We start from the raw sequence: 19,052 nt of genomic DNA, 5'->3' as shown, positions 1-19,052 counted from the left end.
TTTTTTTGAGACAGGGTTTCTCTGTATCGCCTTGGCTGTCCCGGAACTCACTTTGTAGACCAGGCTGGCCTCGAACTCAGAAATCGGCCTGCCTCTGCCTCCCCAGTGCTGGGATTAAAGGCGTGCACCACCACGCCCGGCGAGTTTTTTAATTTTTATGAATCTTTTCTACAATGACCTAGTTCATAATTAAGCATTATTAGTTATATCACTTAGAGTTTTGCTTCCATGTCTGTTCTTAATAATACTTAATGATCTCTAACAACTTTGAGTATTAGCTCCTCTCCTCAATGCTTTATATACTTAATTCTCACTTCTCAGCGGAGATAGGCAGTTGCCTGTTTTTAGAATAAGGAAATTAAGTTATAAAGAAATTACATTCAGTTCAGTTTAGTTTCTAGAGCTTTGTACATACCAGAGACAGTTGAATTCAAACAGCCAACTCCACAGTCGGCGATTCTACTAACTGCCCTTATAAGCCATACTGATTCTCTCACCACTACTTCCCAGTAAAAACACAAGGGAATCATTTTCTCCATTGATATGGTAGTAAAATAAGAAATAAAAACATGTTTTAATGATAAGAACAGTATTTGTCTTGACCTTTACATATAGTTTTGCTTGTTGCTGCTTTTTGATGCATATCTACAGTATTTTATGTTAACGACAAAACAATGTCTAGTGTTGTTGAAGAATTTTTCCTTTACACACCCCTCCCCCCAACAAAACCAGCATCTAACACTAGTTTTCAGTTATTCCCAAAGAAATCTTCACCTCCAAGCTACAAGCCTGCCCCTGACACTTCACTTCCTAACAACCACCAATACAAGAAAGCAGAAATTAAATTTATGGTTTGGCTCCCAGCATCAGCCAGTTATATCAAAGGCCATAGTGGCCCTGAGATCAAATGTGTATATCTATATCCGTTTCTTGCCTCTATAAATACTTGTCTGAAACTGGGCTCCAGGTCCCCTCCGGTCTCCTGTGTCAGTCTGTGGTATGGCCCAAGCTCAGATTTGTAATAAAGAGACCCTGATGTGATTACATCAAAATCAACTCCTTGATTGTCTTTTGGGGTTTGCCAATGCTTCCTGACACAATATTATAGGTTAAAAAAAGTCACCAGTCTTACACACAGACTTATGTGAGGAAAGGAGAGCTAAAGGAAATGTTTTTGGTTGTTAGAGCATCTGTTTTAAATGTGTGCTCAATCTATATAGTTCGGGCTTGTTTGCTATAATGTTTATAGTTTGTCTCTGCTTAGTCTGATTTCAAGATAGTTTCTTATATTATGATATTGATACTTAACAAAGCCTGATTAGATTGATGCTTATTTTGGAAACCAGAAAACAAAACAAAACAGACAAACAAACAAAAAAACACTGTACTCTGTCTTCCCTTTGGGAAATACCATTAGTTTCTTTAGGTACTAGATAATGGTGAGTCTGTACACTAGAGAAATTTAGGTATTATATATTGAGCCTTTACAGACTTATGGCCAAATGTGTGTGTGTGTGTGTGTGTACACATATATATACATATATGTTTATACATATATATGTATGCATAGATACACACATATATACATATATATGTGTATATATGTATGTGCATATGTATATACGTGTGTATATGTATACATACATACATACATGTATATATATGTATACATATGTATGTATGTATACAAATATACACATATCTGAAAGTTTTAGATCTTTTATTGCTACAATGGCCAGAGTCTTGAAATATTACTCTGTTCAGAAATATATGACTTCTGTCATATCAGTTGTAGCACAAGGTTGCAAACATAAAATGATTTCCATTGTATTTCTTGTTATAACTCTAAGCCTGACCAAAATAAACATAGCAATTTTTAGTGAGGTCAGAGGAACTTCAGAAATAAGAACCAAATTGCGGATAGGAATATCCTTCATTGCTTTCTGGAGCTGCAGATGAGAGCTACCAAAAGACATACGAGTGAGTTTTATTGTTCGGTAACATAAAAGGACAGCTATAGTTCCGAGTAAAACATTATATACTTTATAAAGGCTAAAAGAGGTACTTGAAAGCTTACATAACAAGGATATGCAAATGGACTGATATAATTAATAAACATATATTCAAGTATATTATACTATACTTATAGTTACCAGTGTATTAAAAGAAATCAGAACTACAAAAACAAAATAAAATTTGGACATTCAGTTTAGGGTCTTTGCTAATAGATATGAGGGAATTGAGTTTCATAGACACGAAGTATAATTATGTGAGTGGTTTGTGAGAAATGGATACTGGGTGCTTTCCTTTCTGCTCTTCCTTTGGTGTTCTAAAAGTTGTGTTCTTGGTATTGTTTTTCTTTCTTTCTTTTTTTCTTTTTAAGAGTTCAGCCTGGTCATTGTTATCATCTGTATAATGGTCTTAGAGCAAGTCTTCTAGATGACTACCAACTACCAGAAATTTTGAGAACTCCTTTGGAAGAACTCTGTTTGCAAATAAAGGTATATTAGTTGGGAAAATTAGCAAATTACAGAGATTGTGGTATTATAGTTTTCACCCTTTTTAATAGAAAAAGAACTGTGTGAAACTTGTATTTGCTTGTGTGAGGAAACTACTTGAACTTCTTTCTTATGTATATCAAGTAGCTGTTACAGGAAATTCATTAAAGTAGCACCAACCTATGCTATACCCAGCTACTCTCTGCCTGTGGTCAGCGATTAATCAAGGTTCCCTTGCTGTGAATTCTGCTGACATTCCCAGCCATCACCCCTTGTAGCTTATTGTCACAAATCCCTTTAACCCAGTTAATCAAAACTTTTGAAGCTTATAAACAGATTTATATATCAATAATTTCTCAGTTCACAAGATGCCCACACAATAACTTCAGACCCAACTGATAATGATATAAATTGCCCACCTAGATAAGACATAGCTACCTGTGGCTATTTAAAGGTACATGGAATCTGGATTGTCCTGCTCTTCCTCCATCTTCCTTCCTTCCTTCCTTCCTTCCTTCCTTCCTTCCTTCCTTCCTTCCTTCCTTCCAGTCTTCTCTCTGTCTCCTTCTCTAAAACTCCTAGCTACGCCTCCCTTTTTCCTGTCCAATCATAGGCTTCCTGTTGCACTAACATTTAAATTAATTGGGGGAAACTCTGCTACAAGTAGTTGTTAATGTTAGAATCAGGGTGTCTATGTTTGGTTCCCACTTTCTACCTAGAAATTTTGATTTGCTTGATTGAGTAGATTGCTGTACAAAATTCCTAAACAGTGTTGGACATGTAACTGTAATGTCAGCTTCCCTTTCTAATTTTTGTGCTTCAGAGGATTGAACCATGGCTTTCTATTAGTCAGGCTGTCCACTGATGAAGTGCATTCTCCCCCTCTTTTATTTGGACTTCGACATGGTCTCATAATTACCTCCAGCTGACCTAGAACTGTTGATTCTCCTTCCTCGGCCTCCTGAGTAACTGGTATTATAGTCCTGGGCCACCAGATCTGGCTATCCTATTCTTATGTCCTCAAATATTCTATTCAAATTCATTCTCTCTCTCTCTCTCTGTCTCTCTCTCTGTCTCTCTCTCTGTCTCTCTCTGTCTCTCTGTCTCTCTCTCTGTCTCTCTCTCTCTCTGTCTCTCTCTGTCTCCCTCCCCGCCTCCGTGTGTGTGTGTGTGTGTGTGTGTGTGTGTGTGTGTGTATGTGTATGCTCATGCTCCACCAACCCTATTTCTAAGGTAATTAGTGATCAACCTGTTGAGAATTTTTTACTTTGATAATCTTTCTAGTTAGTAGATTTTTCTCTTAGAAAAGTGTAATGTAAGCTTTTGAATACATTTTTATGGTTTTTTGATCCATATAACTCTGTTTGTCTCCACAGATCTTGAGACTGGGTGGAATTGCTTATTTTCTGAGTAGATTAATGGATCCACCATCAAATGAGGCAGTAGTACTCTCCATAAAACACCTAATGGAACTGGTAACTGATTTTTTTTTTTTAAGTATGGCTTGGATTTAGCATGCTTAAACACTACTTAAGAGTTTTTATGACTCCAGAGCAGAGCACTTTCAGATTTGCTGTGACACTTTTCTTGTGTTTTTAAGATATACGTCTTCCTGGGAATTATTTATTACAGTTCTGGTTTCAAATTACATGAAATGTTGAACATTTTCTTTAGTGGTCTTCATATGTGTTTTGAAGTAGGTGGTGTAGTCTTTTCTTTCTGATTACCATAATGCTCTGCTGTCAGATCCACATAATTGTAACGGTACACGTTTGATGGAGGCAACCCTTACATTTTGAAAAAATCTGAACATATGTCTGCTCTGTGATGCTGTAAATCATCCTTGAACTATCATTCACTCTTGTATCTTGTTTGCATAGAACAAAATTTTCTGGTTTGTTAGTCCTTTATATTCCAGGAAATTCTGTAAGTGACTACATGATGACAGTCATTCATGTTGAAAGGTACAGGACTGCTTTAATTAATGTCCAGAGTAGTAAGAGAAGCACAAGAGATTAGAAGTGCTGTCTACTGTAGTGCTGATTTAAACTGATCAGTTAGAAATTCATTACCTTAGTTATTTTCACACATACTCTTTTCTTTTCTTTTTTTTTTTTTTTTTTTTTTTTTTTTTTTTTTTTTTTTGGTTTTTCTAGACAGGGTTTCTCTGTATAGCCCTGACTGTCCTGGAACTCACTCTGTAGACCAGGCTGGCCTTAAACTCAGAAATTTGCCTGCCTCTGCCTCCCAAGTGCTGGGATTAAAGGTGTGTGCCACCACGTCCGGCCCACACATACTCTTTACAGCACCTCTCTACTGGACCATGTAGAGAAAAAGCATTTTTACTTATCTGTAAAGTCACGTTCGCTAGTGCAGGGTTGGAGGGTGCTGAAGACATGTTTCTTTCTATATGTCACCGGTTTGGAAATGATCCTGGTATATAATAATTCTTTAAATTTGGATTTTGTAGCATTGCAGTAGTCTTTTACTATAATACACTGCTTGAATTAACACTTATTTATTCGGTTGTGTCTTTATATTTCCCTGGTATCTTCAGGATGCTTTTCTAACTGCTCTCTTTTGAACTAGATTACATGGGGAATTGGGACAGACATCATTCCCACGTGTGCCCCTTATCTCTTTCTGCATCATAGCCTCTAATCTCGACTGTCAGGGACTGCATTTCACCCACTTGGTATCTTTCAAAACTGCTTTACCACTGGGAATTTCATCTCTGTCATAACATTTCCATGTTTTAGATTCATTGTGTTTGTATAAGTTAGCCTTTGCTGACATTAAACCTTTTTGTTTGTTTGTTGTTGAAGGTACTTAAAACAATAAACAATGCTTGAGGGACTTGGGCTTTAAGAGAGTGAATAGTGGCCTGTATGTTTACAGCTAACTACTTGAGCTTTCATGGAGTGTTTGCTGAGCCTACTGTAAGAGCAGACTTTTTCTTTTCAGAGTGCTTTGGATAAGCAAGAAGAATTAACACCTCTTGGTGTCCATTTAGCCCGACTGCCTGTTGAGCCACATATTGGAAAAATGATTCTCTTTGGAGCTTTGTTCTGCTGCTTAGATCCAGTTCTCACCATTGCTGCCAGTCTCAGCTTTAAAGATCCCTTCGTCATCCCATTGGTAAGAGAGACAGAAACGGGGATGTGCGCTTTTAATGCCAACCGTTTACTGTTCACATCTATGTTTTATTAGATTTTCAGTAAAATACCATCATTATTATATCAGAAAATTGTAAGCCACTACTGTTATTTTTTAGGGAAAAGAAAAGATTGCAGATGCAAGAAGAAAAGAACTGGCAAAGGAAACTAGAAGTGATCACCTGACAGTTGTGAATGCATTTGAGGTAAGAAAAACATCTTGTCCTGCTTTATGGAAGATTACTCCAGAGCATGTTGTAAAATACTTTTAAATGATCATATCCCAGGGATGAGTTACTGAGCATGGTTAAAATTTGGTGAAAATTTTATAAAAATGAACTGTTTTATACAAGTGTTCGTTTTTATCTTTTGGGAAAAGGCTTATATAAAAAGTAAGATGGCCACAGTTGACCACATTACCTTGTTTTAAGTATATGATGTTCCTTTGTGTCTTTGCCTTACCTTCATGATAGTCTGCCCATAAATACCTACTTTTCAATCAGTAATACAGCCAAAATTATATATACTCATACATATATTAGTATATGTATGTAAATACAACCTTGGTTCATATGTTACCTATGTGTATATGATGTTTAGGACTTACCATGTATTGCTCGGTTTTTTTGTCCAAATGGCCAATCTTACTGGAAAAAATGGAATATTGAAATCACCTGCTATTATTGAATTGATGTCTCTATTTTCAATTCTAGTAATATAGTTTAAGATTTAAAGTTATTATTAACGAATGTATATTGACTACAATCATTGTGTTGGTTTTCATGGTTGTGCTCTTGGTAGAACTTCCGTAGTTTCTCTTGGTGATGCTTATTTCTCTCCTTACTCCTCTTCTCAACCCAACAGATTGGTCCCTATATTTTCTTTAGGTTTGGTCTAGTCAGTATAATTTTTTTCGTAGGCTATTTATGTCGTGGAAAGTTTTTGCTCCTTTACCTATGATGATTATTTTGCAGGGAATATTAGTCTAGATTTGCTGTCTTAATCTTTTAGAACGGTATTGCTCCAGAACTCATTTAATTTCTCTTTCCCCGTTTCCTTTTTAAATTATAATTACTACTTTTTTTAGTTTTTCGAGACAGGGTTTCTCTGTATAGCCGTGGCTGTCGTGGAACTCACTTTGTAGACCATGCTGGCCTAGAACTCAGAAATCTGCCTGCCTCTGCCTCCTGAGTGCTGGGATTAAAGGTGTCGCCACCACGCCTGACTCTTAATTGCTACTTTTTAATCTTTTTTTTACAGTCCAATCATTATCCTCCTTTTGGTCTACCTTTGGTTGTTCCTCCATCCCATACCATCCCATACCATTCCCCACCCCTGTCTTCAAGAAGATGTCCTCACCTGCACCCATCCCACCAGACCTCCCCACTCCCTAGGGCCTCAAGTCTTTGGAGGGTTAGGTGCACATCTTTGACTGAGTCCAGACCAGGCAGTCCTCTGCTGATTATGTGTTGGGGACCTCATATCAGCTAGTGTATTCTGCCTGGTTGGTGGTTCAGTGTCTGAGAGCTCTCGAGGGTACAGGTTAGTTGAGACTGCTGGTCTTCCTTTGAAGTTGCCCTCCTCAGCCTCTTCCACGTTTTATATATATATATATATATATTTTTTTTTTAAAGCTTTATTTATTTTTGTTGGGGGAGTGTGTTGACAGTGAGGAAGTTTGTAAGAGTTCTATCTCCCCTTTCACAATATGAACATTAAGGGATCTAATTCTGTCAAGCTTGCATTCAAGAACTTACCTGCTGATTGTCTTGCTGACAGCCTTTCCTCCCCTTTTGCTTATTCTAGTTAAGAAACCATGCTTTTAAAGTTGAAAATCTAATGCATTGAAATTTATTTACTAATATTGTTTTTTAATGAATACTTGATATTTTGGTGGAAAGATTTTGTGTAAAATATACAGTATGTCAGTAGCAGTGCTAGGAACTGGGATCATAAAGAGCTTCATGTTTTTGTCATGAGTTTCAAAGTTCTTTGACATTTTTGCAGAAAAAATAGGACATTAGTAAAGATATAAACTGTAAGTAAATTAAGATGGAACCCACTCAGTAATTTGTGGTATGGTGAACCATGTGAGTCTTTTCATTGCTTTTGTCCAATAGGGCTGGGAAGAAGCCAAACGACGTGGTTTCAGGTATGAAAAGGACTACTGCTGGGAATATTTTCTGTCTTCAAACACACTACAGGTAATACCAAAAGATGTACTCGTCCCATAGACTAGATTAGTATATATAAACATCTATTTTGCCTAATTTTATCTGTAGGAAACGTCAACTACATTCAAAGAGTGTGTGTGTGTGTATGTGTGTGTCTCTGTGTGTATGTGTGTCTGTCTGTGTGTGTCAAGAAATTAACATTTTAATACAAAACACCCAGTCATCAGAGAGTGAAAAGTGATGTGCCAACTCAGAAAGATACTGCAGCCCAAAACTACAAGGGACATAGCCTATTTCACAGCTGCTTTATAGATTGGGTTACTGAAAAGATTATCTGTTCAGTAAGACAAGGAAAAGAAAGTAAGATTAATAAGAGTGAACATTTAAAAGGGACAGACAGTTAAGCTGCTAAACTAAGAAATCAAATTGAAGGCCAAAGAGCACAACCAAACAGCCTTCTGGAAAGCAGATTCTTGACAAAAAAAGCTTTGTCAGTAGTTAGGTTGTGGATGCAGCTGGAACCATCACTTTAGTGTGCCATGTGCAGTGGAAACTTACCCAGACACATATCATATGAAATGGAATAGCAAAAGATGCCTAAATCCAGGTTGTCTGTGTGAACAGCATATCCAGTTGAGGCATAAGTCAATTGTAAAGAGAAAGAAGGAATATTCAAGAAAGCACTAAAGAAATGCTGTCCTGGAACCAGCAGCTAACAAGGAATCCGTGAGAGTCTGAGCAGTGGAGCTTGCAGTCGCATGATTAACGGTGCACAATGGAGTTGATTAAAATACAGAAGGAACACACAGTAGTGATGGACACTGCACAGTGAGGACTGCATGTAGAGATGGTGGCCCAAAATTATAGCTAAAATGACCAGGAGGAAGTGGCTATTGATTCATTTAGAAGAATTACATGGGGAAAACTAAGTTATACCTTTTGTAAAAGGAACAGTTGCATTAACCAATTTTACCTAGAATAATAAGTCACAAAATTTCTTTGTTGAACTTGAAGATATTCTTTAGAAGATGATTCTGTAGTTGTGAAAATAGATTAATCTGTGCCGTTTTCATTTCTGTAGAACTAATTTGAACTAAAGTTAATTATGCTTTATAAAAACTTTTGGTTCAGTCTTACTTGCAACCTAGGCTGGCCTGGAGCCTTCAGTTATTTTGTGTGAGCTTCAGTTGCTTGAAATATAGATTTGTACAGCAATGCCTAGCTAAAAATAGCTTTTATAATTTTAAAAGCTGATCTCAAGGTAGGAGTGGTACAACATGCCTGTCATCCTACCCAGGAGGTGAAGACAGGAAGAGTATCAGGAATTCAGGGCCAGCCTCAGCTACATAGTGTGAGGCCAGCCTAGACTATATGAAATCCTGCTTCAAAAACCCAGTAAACGAAAGCAAGAAACGAAATAAATAGGATCTCATTCTTAAGCTGCACTTCTTTCTAATTCTTCTGTTGGTTTGAGTGCATAGTGTCTACTGTATTATGACTTTGAAGTTAACTGAAGCCAGGGGATAGCTGTTTTCTGCTGTACTGATCACCCAGCATTTCTGCCTCAGGCTTCCTCTTCAGGAAAATGTTCCTGAGCTAGGATGTTGACAGCAGTTAAGATTGGTCATTGTCGGGGGTGGGGTGTTTCTACTTGTTTTTAAAAGCAAAGTAAAAAGAAATTCCAGTGTGTCTTGCAAAATGGAATAATTGTTTAAACATTACTGGATTTTTTTGTTCCTTATATCATGCATTTTTTTCCCACCAAATAATAATTTAGGCTTGTAGGCTATATGTTTTAAAAATATTCACTTGTTATTAGAGTACAGAAGCAACCACAAAGAATATAGAAAGTAGAAATAGTTGTGTTCCAGTAACATTTGTTTGCAGAAACTTGTTTTTGTGATTTACTAATTCCCTCCATAAATGATAAAATTTAATTGCTGAGCTAGAGAGGTAGTAGCTTGCTGTTAAAAGCTCTGGCTGCAGAGGATACAACGTGGTTCCCAGTTTATGAGTCTTGTAGCTCTTAACTGGCTTTAAGTCCAGCTTAATTATAGGTGGTCTGAAGCCTTCAGGCCTCCATAGGCACTAGGACTCACAAAATATACACATACATATAATTAAAATAAATCTAGTTTTAAATGTATTACATGATTGAACTGGGTTTTTTGTAAAGCAGGAGAAGCTAAAAACTAAATTGAGGTGAGTGTGATTTATAGGCCCTAAACATGGAAGGTTTCTAGCTGTTACCCTTCATTGCTCTCTAGATGCTGCATAACATGAAGGGACAGTTTGCTGAGCATCTTCTTGGAGCTGGATTTGTAAGCAGTAGAAGTCCCAAAGATCCAAAAGCTAATATAAATTCAGGTAAAGAAAAACAAAACAAAACAGAACAAAACAAAACAAACAAAATCGTAAGTCACTTACCATTAATGGTCCAATGTATTTCACTTTTCTCCCTCTCCTTTTCCTTTCCCTGTAGATAATGAGAAGATAATTAAAGCTGTCATCTGTGCTGGTTTATATCCCAAAGTTGCTAAAATCCGACTAAATTTGGGTAAAAAAAGGAAAATGTAAGCATTGAAGATTGTTACGAACTACTCACAGCTCTTTCTTCATCGCTGGAACCCTCTAGTAGAAATGGATTCTTTGCAAGTTTGGTAATTTAGATACATAGGAATCGGCAAACATAGGGATCTGCCCATCACAATTCCTATTTAGTCACTTTGGGTTCTTTTGGGAACACAGTTAACCAATGGAAGGTTTTAGTTGTTTATTTCAGTTATTGTATAAATTATGGGTAGTGGTCATTCTGAGTGTAAGCTCCTTCCTAGTCCTTTCATGTACTATAGTCTTTATTATGTACTGTATACTAACACCACTAAGGAGTAATTCTTTTGAAATAATGAGGGAACAATCCATTGAGACACTTCTGAACTGTATTGTAACTTTTTCAAAGGGTAAAAGTTCACACGAAGTCTGATGGTCTGGTTTCTATTCATCCTAAATCTGTCAATGTGGAGCAGACAGACTTCCACTACAACTGGCTTATCTATCACCTGAAGATGAGAACAAGCAGTGTAAGTGAACATTTAATGTAATCATATAGCTGAGTGTCAGTATAATAGCTTTATAATTTTATACCTTAAAAATCTGTACTTTTCTTCTGACATAAATTACAGATTTTTTTTTTGTAAGTAGTATTGTACATTATTTACTTATAACATTTTCTCTGTGAGGCTGCTTTCAAAAAGTGCTGTCAGGAATTTGTACTGTGTAAAGATTTGTTGACATGACAGTATAAGTTAAGTAATGGTCAGAATAGTAAGTGGGATTTTACTTTTTATTATTTGGATATACAAATAAAAGTCATTTTCTCTTTATTGGTTAGTTTTGACATTTAGAAAATGTTAAATTTAGAACAAAAATATAAAATTTCTAAGAATTAGGATAGGTTCACTTAAAGTCTTATTTCTTCAAACTTAATTTTCAAAATCACATAAGCAAGTTAATCTTACAAAGTAGCTGATTGATGTTTGAGATGTTGAATTATGTGATAGTAATTCTTTCTTATTCCCTCATGCACATTAATGCTCCTTACAGATATACTTGTACGACTGTACAGAAGTGTCACCATACTGCCTCCTGTTCTTTGGAGGAGATATTTCCATCCAGAAAGATAAGGATCAGGAAATTATTGCTGTAGATGAATGGATTGTGTTTCAGTCTCCAGAAAGAATTGCCCATCTTGTTAAGGTACTGATGTTGATGGTTGTCTATTAGGTGGCATATAAGTGATTTTGTGGGTCACAGGGTGGCTCAGCATGTAAAGCAGCTTGCTGCTGAGCCAGAGCACAGGTGGTGGATGTGTGTAACTGACTTCTGAAAGTGTTTCTCTGACCTCCACACAGTCCATGGCACACATCATGACCTCCAAGATAAATGTTCCCCACCCCGGAGACAGGGTTTCTCTGTGTAGCCCTGGCTGTACCTGGAACTCACTCTGTAGACCAGGCTAGCCTCGAACTCAGAAATCCGCCTGCCTCTGCCTCCTAGGTGCTGGGATTAAAGGCGTGCGCCACCACTGCCCAGCCTGATAAATGTTTTTTAAAAAGACTTTTTGTCTATTGCAAGAGAGCCAGTAGCGTTGACTGATCTTAGTTTTCTAAATTACTTTTTGATGCAGTAATAGTCTTCCACTGACTTTAAGGATTAGAGTTTGAATATTTACCCTCCTTTGTAATAGCTTCTGAAATCCTTGTCACCACCAAAGTCACATTTGTATTTGCTGTATTCTCTGAGAATCCGTCTTCCCTGATGAGCATATCTGCTTCCTTCAACCTTAGGGACTAAGAAAGGAACTGGATAGCCTTCTACAAGAGAAGATTGAATGCCCTCATCCTGTAGACTGGGACGACACTAAGTCAAGAGACTGTGCAGTACTGTCAGCTATTCTAGACTTGATCAAAACTCAAGAAAAGGCTACTCCAAGGAACTTGCCACCACGGTCACAGGACGGATATTATAGCTGACAGCTTTCTGTGATGGCCTTACTATCCTGGTGTCCATAATTTCCAAGTTTTTTCTTTTTTTTAGTTTTTGGCAAAATGCCAAGCCCTGGGTTATGACTTGCTTTTGTGTGTAAGTTAGAAATTTTCATTGGGTAGTAAAGCGTTAATGTGCATGACTAAACAGTGCCATCTAGCTACTATAAAGACATTGGAAAAAGTAATATGCTTTCTGACCTTATCCTCTGTTGTAGATATGTCCACACTTTGGGAGAATTCCCAAAGTTGTAACATTGAGAAATTCCTTTATGCTATTATGCAAAATTAATTTTCTGTTCATAATGACTGTCTAGAGACAGTAAAAATAGAAAGTTGGGCCAAAAAGCAGTATGAAGTAAGAATTTGAATACAACCACATTTTTTAAAAATGAAATTCTATTATTAGTAAATTTGTTGTAATAAAGTCCGATATTTAATAAAATGTACAATGTATAAATCTCAGCTAACTTCTTGGTTTGGTTTCTAGAGTTCTACCTATCACTGGGCTTACTTGATTGCTTTTATTTGTTTGCTTTTATTTTATTATTTTATTAACTTTTTAAAAGGTTCTTATCATACCTACGGTCCTGCTCTGTGTAGCATAATGTAGCAACTGAGCATGTGTCTGGATGTGGTGATGAAGGTCCTGTCTCAGCTCATCACCTTTTCCTTGCTTGAAAGACAGGTAAAGATTGTGAGGATTAACTATGGTAACATGTAAAGGACCACAGTATCTGATGCATATGCTCTTCACACAGTGCTTGTTACTATTTGTCCATAAAATATTTTTTAACCTTTAGTAATCAATTTTACCATTTTATTTTTTTGTACTAAGGACCTTGGAGATGGTTGAGCCAAGGGCCTCACATACTAGACGACTGCTATATTACTGAGCCACATCCCCAGCCCTGTAAAACACCATTTTTATGCCTCTTTATGCTCTTAGTGGAGGTGACAAACAAGGCTGTTTTCAGGCTTGTTAGCTATTGTTTTCTTCCTAGTTTTGGACTCCCTTCTTTTTTTCCTGTTGTAGTCCCTACCTCTAGCTTGAAGGTGTTGCTTTTGTTCTATCCATGAGCCAGTGATTGTTCTGAGATAATCAAGTTTGGTTTTCTTTCCCTAGTAAGTTGTGAGATGACCAGGACATATGTATAGCACTGCCATGGATTTGCCTCCGATGCTGGTTCAGGTACTGCTGCCATGTCTGAGTATGTGTCACCTGGCATTGTGTACAAAGATTTGGATGCACTGTGTCCTTTGTTTATTTTTTTGGATTGTCTCACCGAAATTATGCTTCTCCCTAGTCATAGTGGTAGTGTCACGGTATTATAACATATTAGTTTTGCCCCTAAAGTCAAGGTGTGTTTACAAGCAAGTATTTAGCCTCCACAGCAAATGCAAAAATGTTGTTAGAATTGTTTTTACAGAGAAGCAGTACACAAAAATAAGTGATGTCTTGCTAGCGTCTGCTGCTGTCTGACATAGCTAAGCAAGATAGAGGGTGGCTTGCGGGTGCTCTGAAGGTTCATCTGCTTGTTCACAGATTACAACTCCTATCTGAAAAATGCACTCCAAGACCCAGAATGACTTGTTTTGAGTGCTCTTAAAAAATAGCTCATTAAGAAGAAAAAGCTGTCTCACATCACTCTGCACAGCACAAAGGACAAACTGGAAAAAACACTGTAACAGAAACTTATGAGATCTACCGCTGCATAATGTTTCAAGAGCATTAAGTTCATGCACATGGTACCTTCCTTGACCTGGAAAAAGAGCTGTAGTAATTTTAAGTCAATTAATTGCAAAGTGTATTTTTCTGCATTTGTAAAACAGTCTACTCTAAAATTGTTATTCGGTATCTGCACCCAGACTAAGTAAATGGTGGCATATTTCCTTCCATTTTCAACACTGATCTTATATTTATTCTTCAGTAACTGTAATTATGTTTTATATCTATATATTTGTAATAATCCTATATGTTAAACAGCATTTTTATTCTAATTTTTTAAAAACCATCTTCATTGGAGAATATTGGAAAGTGTATCCAGGAAAGTAAATCATGTTATCATTGTTAGTTTTTAATAGTCTTCCATACTTTTTTAAGGCTTTAAAGTATTGTGTATAATTAACCAGTTTAAGAGTATAACTTCAGTGTATTTGGTCTATTGTGTGAAATTGTGTAGCTAACACCGCAGTCTTCATGTAGAACATTCCCATCAACCTAAGATGTTCTCTTGTTACTTTTACAGGTAAAATGCCCTTCCTTGCCTGCTTCTACCCTCTGGTGCCCAGGGAGCAGCTTTTCGTCAATAGTTTTGCCTTTTGTAGGTTTTTCTGGGAATGGATTCACACAGTCCATGTGTCCAGCCTCTTTCATTTAATATAAGCATGGCGATGGCTTGTGCTTACTGTACATACTAGTAATTTTTATTGTTTAGTATTCCCTTTTATGGCTATGTCATTGTATCCATTTACCACTTGGTGGACATTTCATGTATTCTCTGCATTTTTACTGTTTATGAATAAAGCTGCTCTAAGTGTATATGTAGTTGTCATGTTTTAACTTCCTGTGTAAATACTCAGGATTAAGATAGTTCCATCACATGGTAAAGTGTGTCTTTTTAAAAAGATTTTTATTTTCATTCATGTGCGTATATGTAGCTTTATAAATTAATGTGTATATATGCCTTTGTAAATTAATATGTATCACATGTATGCAGATATCTGTAGAAGCCACAAGACAGCATTGGATCCTCTGGAGCTGAAATTCCAAGTGGTTAAGAGTTGCCATGTAGATGCTGGAACTGAACTCAAGTCTTCTGTAAGGGCTTTTACTCCTTACTCCGAGAACTACGTCATGTTTTGCCTCCTGGTAAAGTGTGGCTTTAAACTACCAACCTTTCCTGAAGTGCCTATGCCACTTTTGTTTGCCCAATGTCACTCATGATTAATATTTGGCATTTTTATTGGTTTCTAGTTTGATTTTTAACATATAGTTAAATGTTCTATTTCATTTTTGTCTTAATTTTTGCTTCTAAGATTAGCAGTGAGCATCTTTCCAGGTGACTGGTTGCTGCTTTGCTTAGTTGTCTTGTACATAGAGTACGTGATTCTTCACCTCATGTCAGATGATGGGTTGGAAACGGTTTCTGTCTGGGGAGAAGATGATTGGTTTTAGATGGGTGTGCTGATAGTGCCTGTTTCTTGACCTAGAGGAAGATGGATCTTTTCATGTGCAACAGGAAATGCCAGAAGAAAATGGCACCAACCTTGAGGTAAAGGATAGGTGTGAGATCCAGTCTGGGTGTTGAGAATACTGTGAGAACAGCAGCTTTCGGAAGAATTACAGAACCTAGTGCATAGTGAATGGGGTACAGCTAACCCTGCTGAATGAGGGCAAATCTTAAATTCTCACTTTCCTTCTACTTCTTAAATTTGACACGTGACAGAAATTTTCAAGTCAGAGTTTTAAGACTGAATGAGTGGCTTTCTTTCTGAAAACAGGCCTCATAGATAGGTGAGCGTTGATCCCTAGAGCTTTAATGCAGTAGAATTCTCTGGGACTTTTTCCAGCATTCTTCCTGTAGTTGCCAACTGGAACATTTTAGGGGAGCTTGGAGATCAAGAAGATTTGCAGTAATTTGAAAAGATTGCATTGTTTATGATTAGAACAATCGAAAATTTAATAAAAAAGGTCTGCCAGTGCATACAATGGATATCCATAATATATACAAATATTATATATACATAATATATATAAGTATTATCAAAATATATACAAATCTATTACAAAAGTTGAAATTTACCAAAACTTAGACTAAGATGGCAGGGTACAGAGAAAGGTATAGCATTAAATCTAAAACTAGTAGGGTCATGTTAGTATAGTAAGCTATACTGTAGTAACCTTTCAGTCATTTCTTTGTTGCTCTTGTGATGAGCTTGCTTCCAGAGCACCTAGACCATTAGTGGTTAAGGACCTCTTCAGCTGTAGAGGTTGCATGGTGGTGGTTGTCTTAGGGTTTCTATAACTGGGATGAAACACTATGACAAAAGCAAGTTGGGAAGGAAAGGGTTTATTTTTTATTTGGCTTAGACTTCCACATTATAGTAGTCTTTAAAGGAATTTAGGACAGGAATTCAAATAGAGCAGGAACGTGGAGGCAGGAGCTAGGGAAGGGGGCATGGAGCTTACTGTCTAGCTCATCACGGCTAGCTTGTTCTGCTTCCTTCTAGAATACAGGACCAATAGCCCAGCCACCCGAAATGGGCTAGGCTCTTCTCCATCAATCACGAGTTAAAATGCCTTACAGCTGGATCTTATGGAAGCATGTTTCTCAATTTAGGTTTCTTCCTTTGAGATAACTCTTTAACTTTTGTCAAGTTGACATAAAACTATTCAGCACAGTAGCGTTAAAGGGTCAACTGTATTTTCCATATTTCTTTGTTTATTCTTTGCCATAGTTTCCAATCAGTCTCTTTGAATACACTTTTCTCTTGATTTATTTTCAGTTGTTAGAAGCCAATTGTTTTCCTTTGATTTTAAGATAAAAATGGATGCATACACAGTTTATCCATTCACTTACTGAAGGCCATCTTTGTTATTCTAAGTTTAGGTGACATGAAAACAGCTGCTGTAAACATTTATGCACATTTTATGTGTATGGTCCTGTTTTTATCTCACTTGCATAAACCCAAGCAAGGCCTGTGATGGTGGTAGGGATTATGTGGCAGAAACTGCAGGATTGCCTTCCCAAGGCCTTACTGCATTTCACCTAGCAGTAAGATTGCCTGTTTCGGTTCCCTCATGAGGGTCTTGGGTTATTAGGGTCTTACCTTTCAGTATTTTGCTTAGGTCCTTTGTTAACAGGGTCTCATTATATTGACCTGGCTGGCTTGGAACTCAGAGGTCTGCCTCTCCTGTGTTGAGATTGGGATTATAGATTTATACAGCTGTGCTAACCATGCTGTCCCCTTTTAGCTGTTTGAGTGTGCCTAAGGATATTTGGTCTATAGCTCTGACATCCAAGAGTTGATTTTTCCCCCCTAGGTTTGTGTGTTCTATGTGTGTGCTCTGGTGAACTACCCAGATCTTTTGTGTTGTTTAAAATTAAAATCATTCCTGGACTTTGAGTTAAAATTTAAGAGTTCCTGGTACAAATTGGAATGAACAACTCATTATATTTTATTTACTAAAACAATTTTTCATTTTAAATATACTTTGACCATATTCTTCACCTCCCTCAAAACCTTCCAGCTCCTCTCCCCCTTCTTGCCCACCAAACTTTCTCCAAACAAGAAACAAAAAACCCAGTACAACAAAGAACCAACCCCAAAAGCCAAGAACACCCCGCCACCAAAAAACAAAACAGCAAACAAACAAAAAACCCAAAACTCCACCAAACTAACAGAAGCTGTGCAGTCCATTATGCTGGTCAAGTACTTCTGAACATGAGGCCTGTCCTGAAATGGCTAATATATCTGGTATCATTCCATTGGAGAAAACTGATATTTTTCCCCCTGCCAGCAGGTATAAGAGACAGTTTAGTTGTAAATTTCTACCCCAGTGAGTAGGTTTTCAGTCATTATTCATTTAAAAAATACGACAATATATGCTAAAAACTATCACATGGAATTTAGACAAGACAAACCAACAGAAGAAAAAGCAAGAATCAGAGACCCACTCATTCACATTCAGGAATTCCATCAAAACACTAAACTGGACGTTTATCTATGTAAAGGACCTACCGAGTAAAACCTCGAACTTGCTGCTTCAGCCTGAGTTTATATGAGCTTTATGTTGATTTTGAGGGCCTTGTTTCAGTTATTCCCAAGTTGCGTGTACCCAAAGACTACCAAGGAGCCAATTCTGGTGTAAAACATGTAAGGGTCTTTATTACGAGCCCTAGAGCAAGGTCTCCCACTGTCCCTGTTGCAGTGGGTGAGAGTGAACCCTGAGTCTAGGGGTTCAGGCTTTTGGTTGGGGAATTTCCATAAGGGTCAGCAAGTTCCTATTTTAAACACTGCATTTCTGGTGTAATCTGCAGGAACCAAACATGATGGTCAGGTTATCTATGCCCTGCAGGTTGTCTTAGGTTATCTCGATGTACCTTGGTCCTGCTATTGCAGCCTGACTGGTTGTTGCTAAGTGGGTTGCCATAGGATGTTTGCTCAGGTGGACTCTTGATTTTCTTCCTGGAATTGGTCTCTCACAAAATGGGCTTTCTCCAAAAAGGAGTTGACTGGACTTTACAGCTTCCTTGGTGTACTCCATCCCTTCTGGCTCTTACACACTTCCTGCCTTTTCTTTTGTGGGGTTCCTGAGCTCTGAGGGAAGGAGATATCCCATTTAGGACTGAGTGTTCCAAGGTCTCTCACTGTCTGCCTAATGTCTGGCTGTGGGTCTCTCTCATTGTTCCCATCTGCTGCACAAGGAAGTTTCTCTGATGATGGATGAACAAGGCACTGATCTATGAGTGTAGCAGAATGTCATTAGGAGTCATTTCCTTTATCAGTGATAGACTTGCAAAACTTTCTCACTCTTTGAGGCTTTTTAGGGAAATTCTGATAAAGCCAAGTTTACCAAGTTTTCTTCTGTTGATTATACCTTTGATGTTGTCTTCATCACCAAAACCAAGGTCACCTACTGTTTCCTCTGTGGTATCTGAAGAAGTAAAAAGCTTT

The 19,052-nt window shown here is 37.4% G+C and overlaps 1 protein-coding gene across 2 annotated transcripts in view; it reads left to right on the top strand.

Moving 5' to 3' along the window:
- The window catches only part of Dhx36 (DEAH-box helicase 36), a 37,465-nt gene extending 22,552 nt beyond the window's left edge, over window positions 1-14,913 (top strand). The window contains exons 16-26 of one of the 2 annotated variants that reach the window (XR_003836193.1): window positions 2,384-2,501; window positions 3,875-3,973; window positions 5,463-5,636; window positions 5,773-5,859; window positions 7,774-7,857; window positions 10,095-10,194; window positions 10,310-10,400; window positions 10,787-10,907; window positions 11,431-11,583; window positions 12,174-13,563; window positions 14,621-14,913. Coding sequence is in view for 1 of the 2 variants with exons in the window: in XM_021158337.2 (XP_021013996.1) it covers window positions 2,384-2,501; window positions 3,875-3,973; window positions 5,463-5,636; window positions 5,773-5,859; window positions 7,774-7,857; window positions 10,095-10,194; window positions 10,310-10,400; window positions 10,787-10,907; window positions 11,431-11,583; window positions 12,174-12,359 (1,213 nt within the window). In the remaining variant the exon portion in view is untranslated. Of the gene's footprint in view, window positions 1-2,383; window positions 2,502-3,874; window positions 3,974-5,462; window positions 5,637-5,772; window positions 5,860-7,773; window positions 7,858-10,094; window positions 10,195-10,309; window positions 10,401-10,786; window positions 10,908-11,430; window positions 11,584-12,173 lie in introns of both variants that reach the window. The other variant, XM_021158337.2, reaches the window with a different exon arrangement.
- Window positions 14,914-19,052: the final 4,139 nt, after the last annotated feature.

Source organism: Mus caroli, chromosome 3 (genome assembly GCF_900094665.2).
Source record: "Mus caroli chromosome 3, CAROLI_EIJ_v1.1, whole genome shotgun sequence".
Lineage (NCBI taxonomy): Eukaryota > Metazoa > Chordata > Mammalia > Rodentia > Muridae > Mus > Mus caroli.
Note: the sequence above shows the minus strand (reverse complement) of the source record. Positions and strands in the feature narration are given on the sequence as shown.